At 58.1% G+C, this 12106-nt stretch overlaps 1 protein-coding gene across 1 annotated transcript in view; it reads right to left on the reverse strand.

Moving 5' to 3' along the window:
- Positions 1–81: 81 nt before the first annotated feature.
- The window catches only part of BIN3 (bridging integrator 3), a 44293-nt gene continuing 32268 nt past the window's right edge, over positions 82–12106 (reverse strand). Inside the window, exons 5-9 of the mRNA XM_082843557.1 lie at positions 10906–11042; positions 9983–10023; positions 3854–3995; positions 3492–3626; positions 82–963 (exon numbers count right to left, since the gene is read on the reverse strand). Of these exons, the coding sequence (XP_082699683.1) occupies positions 817–963; positions 3492–3626; positions 3854–3995; positions 9983–10023; positions 10906–11042 (602 nt within the window). The 3' untranslated portion in view covers positions 82–816. The remainder of the gene's footprint in view (positions 964–3491; positions 3627–3853; positions 3996–9982; positions 10024–10905; positions 11043–12106) is intronic.

Genomic DNA, 12106 nt, shown 5'->3' on the forward strand with positions numbered 1-12106 from the left:
CCAGGAGAGGGGCTGCCGCGGGGTCTGGGAAAGACTTGGGGGGGCTCCTCCCCTCCTCTCTTTAGTTACGGCACAACAATACACGGACATTTTATTGAAAACTTTTTACTTGGAAAAATAAAATCCCAAATAATGAGGTGAGACATAAACCCACTGTTGTTGCTCTGAGGCCTGTGACTCGGTCTGTGACATTCTGTGGGGTAGGCTGTTGACGTGCGTTGAGTCCCAGCTTCCTAGGGAAGCTGCAAGACTTGGGGCTCTGCCCTGCAGTTGACCCAAAGTCTAGAAGTGGGCAGAGCCGGCCGCTGTCTTGCCGAGAGGCTGGGGTGAGGGGCCTGTTGCGGCTGGGAGACCGTGGCTTTCACATTGCCCAGGGCAGTGTCGAGGCCTCTCCCAGAACAGGCGACTCTGAGGTGAAAAGGCAGCAAGGGTGGGTGACTCCCCAGGGTGGCCCTTTTGGAGGTAGAAGTGATCCCAACCGTGCAAGCCAGGCTAAGACTTCAAGGGAGCAGACAAGAGCCCAGGCTCTGGCCCTAGGCCAGGATGCACTTTGGACGGTTCTTTAGGGCCTAAGACAGTCTACACTGCTTACCTGTCGGTGGGTTCTTGCTACGAGTGGGGAGGTGGGAGCCTGCTCGGGGTTCCTGGTTCCAGGCTCATTCCAAGGGCTGGGGTGGTGCAGTGGGAGCTGCCGGTATCCCCATCCTTCTCCCAGGCAAGGGCCCTTTGCTCCCTGATGCCCGAGCCTGAGCTCGTGAAGCGTAAGCTAGAGAGGCCGACTCGTGTTTCTGTTTCAGAGACTTCCGAGGGCCGGGCTCAGTCATCGGCCACGATGGAGAGGGCTCTGAGCTCGCTCAGTCTGGCCTCGTTCTCCCGCTCCCGCTGCTCATCAGGACGGCCGGGCTGGGCAAGCTGCTGGGTCAGGTCTCCGAAAATCTTGTGCATTTCCGAGTAGTACACGACCTGGGGTGGGAACGGGAGGAGGTGGGCGGTGGGGGCTCCAGGGTACCAGCCCCCCGGGGCACAGCGGGTGGGTGGGCGGAGGGCCGGAGCCTGTGGGAAGTGGAGCGCAGGTCTCGACTCCACTCTCCCTCCACCACCGCCCCTCCCCTTGAGCTGTGTGGCAACCACAGCCCCGGGTCCTTCAGGAGCATTCACTGCCCACTGCCTGGGTGGCAGAGGGAGCGACGGGTCCTTGGTGAGGCGGGGGTGGGGGTGGGGGGTGGTGCTCTGCCTCCGAGCTCTCCAGGCAGCTGAGGGGGAAGGGCTGGGGGGTGTGGGTGGGTCCTCGGCGGGTCCTGGGGGCGCCAGTGAGTCAGGCCCTGTGACCAGGGGCTGCTTTTTACAGAAGCTAGGAGAAGCTCTCATCCATGGGAGAGGGCACAGCAGCTCCCAAAGCCCTGGGCCAGCCTTAGAAGTAAAGGTGAGAGAGGGGACACGGTTCTAGCCTCCGTCCCTTCCCAGCTCATCCCACCGCCAATCACTGCCTTAGCTGCAGAGCCAGGAAAGCAGGGCCCAGAGGCCAGGCTCACTTCCACGTTTCCCTCTGCACAGGCACCAGAGGTGGGATGGGAGAGGCGCACAGGAACCAGGCGGGGGCAGGCCGAGGAATGGGGGGGACCCATGGGCAGCCCTCAGATGGCTGAGAGCTGAGCAGGCCCAGGGGAGGAGGGCAAGGACCATTTCTGCCTCAGTCTCCACCTCACAACCAAATGAAGTCACGTACTTTCAAGAAAGTGTGCCACACCACTCAAACACCCCTACGTGTTACCATCTCCAGCCCCAAGTTGTCTCTGGGGAGAAGGAACTCTCCTTCTCTAGCAACCTGGAGTGCCATTACTGGCAAGGCCAGGCCATGTCTTCCACACTCGCACAGCTGGGCTGAGGGGGATCTAAATCAAGGTCTCCAAACAGGGTTGTCACCTGAGGGGACAGGGCCCGGGCTAGTGCTGGAGGGGGGAGCGGGATGCCCCCCCCCCCCCGCCCCAGCTCCCTGCCCTGAGCCGCACTGCGCAGGCTGAGTCACTAGGAATGCTCACTTCTCCAGTGACTAATGGCAGCAGCAGCCGCTGGAGGGGGAGGCTGGCGCTGACGAGGCAGTAAACAACCCTCCGCCACCCTGCTGCCTGGCTATAGGGTATCCCTGGCTCCCAACCTGGGCAGCCTGGAGCTGTCTCCTGTGAGCAACAGGGTGGAGGGGGCAGCGGCACAGGACAGGGAAGTCACAGGTCTCCTGAAACACACCGTCCCCGGCCCAGGGCGAAGCTGCTGAAAGGAAGCCCGCACCTCCAGGGGCTGTGCTCTCGGGGCAAGCGTGGGAACCTTCCACGTCCCTATGCACGTAGCTCTCTGCCTCATTTTCCCTGAGCCCCTAAGGACACGGTCACTAACAAGTCCCGGATCCAACATTAATCCTGCTCAGGGGTCCTGATCCCAAGTGTCCGGATCCCATGATTCCCATGGGGTTTGGTGTTCTCTGAAGACACAGGCTGGGAGGCAGGAACCAGGCTTTTCCTGGGTATCTGTGATTGTGGACTGTGTAAGAACGAGAGTGCCCACTGGAGGGCGCCAGACACTCAGGCCCAGCGCCGAGGCGGGCTGGAGGCAGACGGGGACATGTTGAGCCTTCAGCTTTGTTACCTGGTGGGGAAGGTGGCCGAGTGCTGAGCACCTGCAGTCACCTGGCGGGCGGGAGGCGGGGGGTGTTTCCCACGTGGAGAAGACCTCTTGGTTTTGGCACCTCAACCTTTTCTCTTTTACATGGGGAGAATACTCCCTGCCAAGGGCTTGAAGGACATGGGGGAGGGGGAAGGAGGGCAGGAGCCACACGTTGTCTTTACACCCCTGAGTAGCAGGAGGCATGGGGTCTCGGGCCCGGTGCTACCATGGTGCACGTCCACCCGCGCCCAACGCGAGCGGGCCTGCCTTTCCGCTGGAAGATGCACCACGGCCTGGCGCCCAGGTGGGGGCCCTGCGCATGGCTCTCGCCGGGGTTTAGGGACCCCTCCAAGGGTTGCTAAAAGTCAAGACACCCCCTAGTCTTCCACCAAAAGAGAAGGACTAACTAGGGAGGGGAGGGGGCGCAGGGTCCTCGGAAAAAGGCCTTCACCTGTGGCCCCTGTCCCTGACCTGGGCCCACCAGGCAAGCGACCTGCGCATCAGGGTGAGGCGCTGGAGGTGCGGCCTGGTTTCCTCTTGCTGCTCGTGGAGAGAGAGAACTTCAGCGAAGAACTCTTGGATGACAAGGGACCTCGTGCGAAAGTTGGGATTAAGCAAAGAGCAAAGGAGAGACCGAAACGGGAATTCCAGCCAACAACCGGGGGCGCCCTGCATTCCTCCCTCGGGGGCAGGGCTGGGGGCAGAGAGTGACTGAGCCCTGCTTCCGGTGTGGGGAGCAGGGCGGGGCTGGCATGAGATGGGTCTCCAAAGCCCGCGACTGCCTCCCGAGGGAAGAAGTGTTGGGCCATCATGCGGGGTGGCAGCGGCCTCACCTGTGCTCGGATCAGGGACTCAAAGCTGGGCTGGAAGTAGTCCAGTCGGCTGTTGTAGAACCGCGGCATCTCATCCAGGAGCTGCTTGTTCTTGGCCTCAAAGTCATCCCGCACGGGCCGAAGCTCTTCTCGGGCCTGAGGAGCAAGACTCTGGGTGGCACAGCTCTTGCTGGCTCATCCAGCTTCCTGAGTGGGGCACGGGGGTGGTGGAGGTGCTGTGTGTGTGTGTATGGTGGTGGTGGGGGGAGTCAGGACATCTGGTGTCTTGGTCCCTGGGTGAAGGAGGAACTTGGCCTCCGGTCCCTGGGCGAAGGAGGAACCACGTGGGCCCCTGTCCAGCCCCAGCCCCTTCTCCCCGGTACCTGGTGGAGTTTGGCCAGCACTGGCCCTGTCTTCTCCTTCTCCTCGTACTTCTCCACCTTGGCCTGCAACCTCCTGTAGTCCTGCAAGGCCTGCTCCCGCCGCTTCACCGCCATGTTGAGGCTCGGGAAGACACTGCCAAACCTGCCGGACACAGCGGGTCGGAGACGGGCCTGTTCTTGGAGCTGCAGGCTGGCAGCTCATCACTCATTCAAAAGTATGTATCGAGCGCCTACCAAGCGCCAGACTCTGTTCTAGGTCTTGGGGATCTCGCTGTGAACGAGATAGATGGGGCCCTGGCCTTGGTGGGGCACAGGCTGAGAATGTCGCCTTGGGGTAAGGCCAGGGCAAGGAAGACAGGGTAAGGGCCACTCCACCGACCTGGGTAAGACTCAGCAGGTCATGAATGCATGATGCCACTGATGCTGCCACTGCCCTTTAGCCCCCACCCCACATTTCAGAGACCTATGCTACAGCGTGGAGGAGCTGACCTGGTACAGCTCCTCCATGCTGTTGACCTGGTACAAACAGACTCAGGTTCTATTAATTAGCATCAGGCATCTCAGAAGAAACAAAAGACAGATGAGCTAGCAGAGCCAGGAGAGCTCTCTGGACAATCACGGAGGAACAGGGGTGGACAGAGCTCAGGAAGCCATTTGAGCAGATGGAGACAGCACCCCTTGGGAGTGGGCCCAGACCCAGGGGTGCTCCGGGAGTTAGGCCAAGGGCAGCTGCTCTGAGGGCTGGTATCAGAAAAGCTGGGAGATCAAGCTTCTGTCCAACATCTTCTATTAGAAAAGTGAAAAAACTGAGACCAGGGAGATGACATGACTTGTCCAAGGTCACAATTAGGTAGTGACGGTCCAGCAGATAACTCAAGTGTCCCAGCTCTCCCTCTGGCACCTCCCTACCACCTCATGCTGCCAACAGCAGGTGACAGACCTGCAACCGAAATCTACTGCCATATTACTCAGCCATTAACAACAAGTGAAGTGATGCCATTTGCAGCAAGATGGATGGACCCAGAGATTATGACACTAAGTGAAGTAAGCCAGACATAGAAAGACAAGTATCATATGATATCGCTTATATGTAGAATCTAAAATATGACACAAATGAACTTATTTACAAAATAGAAACAGACTCACAGACATAGAAAACAAACTTGCGGTCACCAAAGGGGAAAGTGGGGGGGAGGGATAAATGATACATTAGGAGTTTGGGATTAACAGATACACACTGCTATATATAAAACAGATGAACAACAAGGTCCTACTATATAGCACAGGGAACTATATTCAATATCTTATAATCATCTATAACAGAAAAGAATCTGAAAAATACATATATATACACACATACACATGTACATATACATGTATACACACCTGTATATCTACCTATATATACATGTATATCTATAACTATATATAAAAAACGGAATCACTTTGCTGTACACCCGAAACTAAGACAACCTTGTAAATCGACTCTACTATTAAATGACGACAAGCTACTCCCAGCCTTTTCTACCAACTCTGCCGGAAAAACAGGAATCCTCATGTTCTACTGTTGAAACGGCCAAACTGTCAAACCAAATGTTTGAGGAAAACGACTGCAGGAGCTCTTCCTGCCCCACCAGGACTACAAGAACCACAGGGCAGTGCTAGGGTGGCTGTTCAGAAAGAGCAGCAGCAGAGGCTCTGGCATTTTTGGCACCGTGGGCGTAATCTTTGTGACTAGGATCTTCTTTGACTGGGAAGGGCAACACAGTCTTGGGGTGGACCCAGGGCAGGACCGCATCCCAGGCAGGAATGCTGCATTCTCCTTGACTAATGACTGTGGGAGGAGGCCAGGCCAGGCTGCAAGCAGGTTTTCTGGAACTGGACAGAAGATGGGGCAGCTTCCTTGAACACAAAGCCTGAGGGGCTGGAGCATCTACCTCGCAGCTGGGAGCCCGAGTGGCCGGTGGAGCCCCGGCCTCAAGCCGAGGTGACGGCGCAGTGGTTATTCGGGGGGGTTGTGAAGCACACAGAGGGAGACCTAGGACCAGAAGCAGAGTCGGTTCTTCCCAGAGCAACTCAGAGGAGATGAAAGATGGGGCAGGAAAAAGCCTCAACAAATCAAGAGTCCACGTGACGTAAGAGTAATGAATACCTCTGCCAGAGAACAGAGGATAGACACTTGACTGACGCATAACGCCCCAAACAAAGCTATAGGCCCAGGCAGCAGAGTTTGATGAAACAGATAGAAAGGCCACTAAAGCGGATTCTTCTCACTCTCTGGGTGTCTGTAATGGGCTCACCACGTAGCTGGAGATGCTAACGTGGGCCAGACCACCCACGCTTCTCCGAATCCTCTCCGAATCCTCAGTCGCAGGCCCCTCTACACGGCAATCAAATCAACCCCTGAATGACTGCTCTGCCGGACAGAAGACGCAGGCCTACTTGGTGCTCTGCAAACTGGACCAGCCACGCCCAGGACACAAGGTCCCCCTGGGGTAGGGCTGAACACGCCTGGGACGGCTGAGACCCTCTGGGGGAGCTGGACTCACTTCACTGCTTTTGCCTCAGGCAGTGCTACGATGGGGTCTCGGATGCCAGGTGAGCCCCTCTCCCTCGCCGGCGGAGAGGCATGTGGCTCAGGGGAGCAGGTGCACCTGGGCCTGGGAAGCCGCCACGCCACCTCCCCCTGCACCCCACGTCCTCGGGGAGGAGGGCGGCACGAGTAAGGAAGGAATGTGCGGCACAGGCGTCATCCGCGGGTGGTCCAGCAGCTCTCGATACTCTGACCCCGGCAGCACTCGGACCAGTGCTCACAACCCTCTTCCCCCCATAAAGTCCACAGGGCTTTATCTCCAGGGCCAGGGTCGGATACAACGGCAAGGCTGACTACAACACGCTGGGACTGGGCTGGCCTACAGAGGGTGTAGAAATCCAGCCCCAGGGCAGGTCCTGAGCCAGGGGGAGAAGGCGTGGATCCAGGGCTGACTGATTTCCAGGCAACCTCAGGGGACGGGTGTGTCCACAGGACACTACCTTCAGCCTTCCGGAAGCAAGGCCACGTATCCTCTGGGGGGAGGAAGCGGCTGCTCTGTGAGGCCCGAGGGAAACTTTGGTCAGCACGCTGACTTCCACCTCCCACGGCAGACGGCACCCTTAGCTGAACCCAGAGGCCGCGGAGGGCTCAGCTTGATGTCCGCCGCTGCCGAGGGACGTGACTCCTTGGGCCCTGGGCCTCGGACCGCCCGGGTAGGTGTCACGGCCTTCTCACAGTAAAGCAGGGAAGCTAAGGTCAGGCAGGGGAGATCAGACAGTGTAATCGGAGGTAGCTGACAAAAGTGGGGGTGGGGACCGAACTCTGTAATCCCTGGCTCAGGTCACTGCCCCACTGAGGCCACACCGCCTCGTTTTCTGCTTAGAAGTAACAGGAAGAACTCTGCCAGCTCCACGTGCCGGGGGGTATAAACACCAGGGTGCTGTTCGGGGAAAGGGGCTCCTGGCAGCAGACACCCCTCCTCGTGTGGGGTGTTTTAGTGCTGCCCCTACCTTCTCGTCAGGGCAGGGAAGCTGCACGGAGGCAAGGACAAGCATAGGCTGGTCCCCAGAGCCCAGGCCCCTTCCAGACATGCTCCTGGGACCTGACAGGGTACCTGCTGACTTGACCTGACAAGGATGGGGTGATCCAGCTCTCCCTGGGGCACCAAGCCTGCACTTTTATGGGGCTGCCACGAAGGAGCAAGGCTGCGGGCCCAGAGCCTCTCTGCTCAGTGCCCGGCGTCCCCCTGATAATTAGTGGTGAGGGGCACATGGGAGTCCCTGGGCTAGGACCCCAGGAGGGACTCTGCCCTCCACATACAGCGCCACTCCAGCCCACGATACCTCCCTCTCCGCTCAGGGGAGTGCCCGGCTCTGCCATTTTGAGAGTTCAGCTCCGTTCCTGCTTCCGCAGAAGGGGAAGAGACTTGGAGGCACAGGCCTGTCCTGTCCAGGGCTCTCCCCACTCCACCGCACTGCCCCGCCTCGGCAGTTATCATTCTGGTCCGTTTCTCGGGGGATGCCGCATGGCTTCTGCGCTACATCCTAAGCTCCTAAAGTTTGAATCGCAGAGAAGGGAGGACAGGGCTGGGCCTACCCCAGGCGCTCCTGAAGCTCTGCCCATTTCTTGCCTGTCCTAAGGTGGGGCAGCAAATGGCTCCTCAGGGTAAGCGTGGGGTGAAGAGGCATCAAGAGGCGGAGGGAAAGGGGGAGGGAGGGAGGCTGGCTGGGAGGCGGGGCATGCCTGCCATTCCTCAATCTGTGCCCACGCAGCCGGGATCTTCCACCCACCAGGAAAGGGAAATTGAAAGCATCCCCATCCCACCCTGTGAACACGGCCCAGAGACTGGGGGATTAGAGGCCGAGCCCCCTGGGGGGAGGCCGGGGGCGGCGGGGTGGCCATGTGGCGATGTTCCTCATCAGAGGACAGGAAAGCTGCAGCTTCCTGTTTCCGGTGCTGGGGTCCCTGGGAGCTTCTCTCCTGGCAAGAGGCGGCAACAGGCAGTGCCGGGTTTATGTGGTTGGAGGAGATCGCATGTCGGCCACGGGATACCAAGAAGCCAGCCGGGCAGGCAGGCAGGCAGGCCTGGGGGGCTTGGGCAGAGGTCAGCGGATCTGCTGCGGAGATGGTGGCCACCCCCTCGGCCACTCACCCACCTTCCTGGCAGGTGGTGCGCGGCTGGAGTGGTGGGAAGCAGCCACGATTTCTCTCCATTTGGCTCCAGAAGCCAGGCATCAGATTTCAGGCCCACCTCGGTGGTGGTGAAATCGAGGCGGAAGTCAGTCCCCAGTTCTCTGGGCCGGTGTCCCCTGCCTAGCTCTGCCAGCCATGGGTGTGCACGGCAGCCTCCGTGGCAGCCCCTGGGACCCCCGTGGGCACGGTCAGCTCGGCCAGGCGTCCTTCCCACCCAGTTCTGAACCCTCAGGCCTGGAGACGGGGTCACAGAGCTACAAGCAGCGGAGCTCTTTCCGACGCTCCCTTCTGAGCTACTGGCCTGCCCAGCACCCTGCTCCTCACATGACCCTGCGACCTGGGGCCGAGCAGGGGCTGGGGACAGGGGCCCGGGGCAGGAGCGGGGAGAAATCCCTGTGGGCCAGGTTCTGCCTGCCCTCCACGGCTAAGCCTCCAGACAGCCCAGCTTAGAAAGAGCTTTGCCTAACCCCACCCCTTGGACCTGAACAGGGAACAAGAGCTCAACAACCTGAACGCCAGGGGTCACAGGATCAAAACCTGCTCTCTCCATCGCCCTCCAGGCCCTGATCCAGCCCTCATGGTAATTAGCACAGCCTCATTACCCAGGCCCTGGTGAGGCAACTGCCAGGGACCACCACAGAAGAGGTAATAAAGTGCAGCTGCTGGGCTGGAGCGGGAGCCTCTCTAGGCCGGAGCCGAGCTGGGAGAGGCCAGGGAGGAAGATGAAGTGATTCGGGAGCTTCAAGGCAACGTTCCTGCCTGTCTCCCGCCCAGCGCCACCCCCCTAGGGGACCTGGGGAATAGGCCTGTCTGATCACTGACCAGAGGCTGCTGGACAGAAGATGAGTCTCACAAAAGAATTTCTGACCCTGGCAGGTCATGAATCGGGGGACCTTCCCAGGCGGGACCCCGCTGCAGCGCCCTTTCCCGTGTGCGGCCACCCCCCCCCCCACCCCCCCCCACCGCTTCAAAAGCCACGTGTGGCAGGCAGCTGCTTCCCCCAACCCGGCTGAGCGAGATGAAAGGCCTCACTCATCTCCGTGGAGGCCCGGCCAAGATCTCTGCTAGCTTAACTCCACAAGCTCTGGTCCCACTGGTTCTCGGTCAGGAACAAAGGGACAATGGCAGAATGACCACAGGAGCGCCGGCCGGCCACTGTGGAGGATCAGACAGGCCCTGCCACCACTGAGCGTGCCTGGCCAGGCAGGTGCTCTGGAGCTACCGGGAGTGTCAACCCCAGGGCCACAGATCAGGGAGCTGGTGTCCCCTGGAGGTTCCTGTCCACCCCGTGTGAGTCTGGGGACAGGCTGCCAGAAACGATATTCGGTCCCCAAGTGGCTGGTTGACCTGCCTGTCCAGTAACTGCCCTCAGGCCTGTGGTCCCCCCGATGACCTTTACTCACTTTTTTAAGGGTTCAATCACAGTCTTTTGTATCTGGTTCACCTGTCAAAAGAAAAACCCGATGGCGTCAAAATTGGGGGGAAGCCAGGGCTTCCCTGGTGGTGCAGGGGTTAAGAATCTGCCCACCAATGCAGGGGACACAGGTTTGAGCCCTGGCCCGGGAAGATCCCACATGCCGCGGAGCAACTAAGCCCATGCGCCACAACTACTGAGCCTGTGCTCTAGAGCTTGCAAGCCACAACTACTGAGCTTGCATGCCACAACGACTGAGGCCCACGTGCATAGAGCCCGTGCTCCACAACAAGAGAAGCCACTGCAATGAGAAGCCCGCACACCGCAACGAAGAGTGGCCCCCCGCTCTCCACAACTAGAGAAAGCCCGTGCACAGCAACGAAGACCCGACGCAGCCAAAATTAAAAAAAAAAAAACAAAAAACTGGGGGGAAGCCAGACTCTTCCCAAAAGGGGGAGCCTCCAAGTTCCTGAGAAGAGAAAGGGAGCAGGACAGGGGTACCCCGAGAGCCCCAGGCAGGGAGACACCCCTAACTGCCGCTGGAGTGAGGCAGAGATGACAACCGGGGAGCCTGAAGGGTGACAAGGCGCACCGGCCTTGTCCCGGGTCAGTTCTCATTCTGTGAAGCCGATGATGGCCTTGCTCAGTGAGGAGGCTGGGCGGGCAAGTCTGAGGGGCTACAGGCGTGGGTGGGCAGAGCCGGCCTGAGTCTCCCTCGTGGCCCCATGTGAGTGATGTGAGCTAGTGGGAGCTACGGGAAGCAGCCGGTGCGGGGGCAGGGTGGCCAGGGGAGAGCTCACGGGGCTGGGACACTCAGGTGTCCAGAGAGGAGACCAAGCCCCGATAAGGACTCCATGCAGCACTCCGCCCAGAAAGAAGCCTCGAGGAGGGGGAGACCAAGACCCCAGTCACCTTTTCCTGGTTGAAGGCATCCATCCGCTTCATGGCCGTGTCCAGGGCTGTCACCATGTTCAGAAAGTCCTGGTCTTGCTCGCAGAGGGGATTGGAGAGCAAGTCCAAGGATATCCTCACAGCGGACTTGGACATGGCTGTGAGAAGTCAAAGCTCAGTGAGCCAATGACAGGGCATGCTTCAAGGTCTTGTCCTCAGGACTCCCTGTCGTCCTTGGGGCCAGAGGCCTGCATCCGGACGACCTCCATCCGTGGCCACTGGCCATAAACTACACAGTACCCCAGAGGCACAAGACACCAGTCCTTATGGTGTAATGTGCATTCCTGATACTGCTCTGGGTAATTCTTTTGAGCAGATTTACCTGTTGCAATGACTTACTTTCCAAACTCTGGATTATAACAGAATCATTTGGGCGGGAAGCTGTAAGAAATACGTATTTCTAGCTCCAAAGATTTATTTCAGTAAGCCTGGAATCCAGGAATATGCATTAAAAAAAAAAAAAATCTCTAGGCGGTTTGGATGTGAAGCTTGGTTTGGGGCTCTCTCACAGAAAGAGTAGCATGGTATCTACACCAGAGAGGCAAACCTACTGTACAGCTAGAGATAAGATTTTAGGCTTTCAATAACTCAACTTTGCCATAGACACCCAAAGAATGGGTGTGTTCCAATAAAACTTTATTGACAAAACTAGGCCGGATTTGGTATGGCGAGGCAACCTGTTGGCAGCTTTGGAGTTCTTGGTCCCGTGAGAGTTTTCAGGCCTCCATTACCAGCAAACGAAATCCTAGAGGGGCAGGAAAGGCTGGAGAAGGGCCTTGCTTGCCCCACAGTGTCTGTACCAGTTTCAGGGGCTCACGGGAAAACGTGTTTTTGATCTATTTATTATTTTATGTCATTAAATTTAAGATGCTATTAACTGTAACACACACCATTATTGCATAAACCGTGAAGAAAAAAAAATGCTGCCAATGAAACCAGAGCACACTACTAAGTGTTATATACCTTGATTTCTCTTGAATCTGGGGGTGTGCTGCAGTCCCCTAGCAAAAGGGCAAAATATGAGAGAAGACTAGAAATGTAAACTTCCCAGAGATGCTGAAGCAACGGAGGCAAAAACCCTCTCAAAAAAAAGTAAAGTGACTTTGTAGGCTTAGGAGCAAACTCACGTGTCATTTGACTGGATTATGAAACGGTCACAGAC

Source organism: Leucopleurus acutus, assembly GCF_964270905.1.
Source record: "Leucopleurus acutus genome assembly, chromosome: 7".
Taxonomy (NCBI): Eukaryota; Metazoa; Chordata; class Mammalia; order Artiodactyla; family Delphinidae; genus Leucopleurus; species Leucopleurus acutus.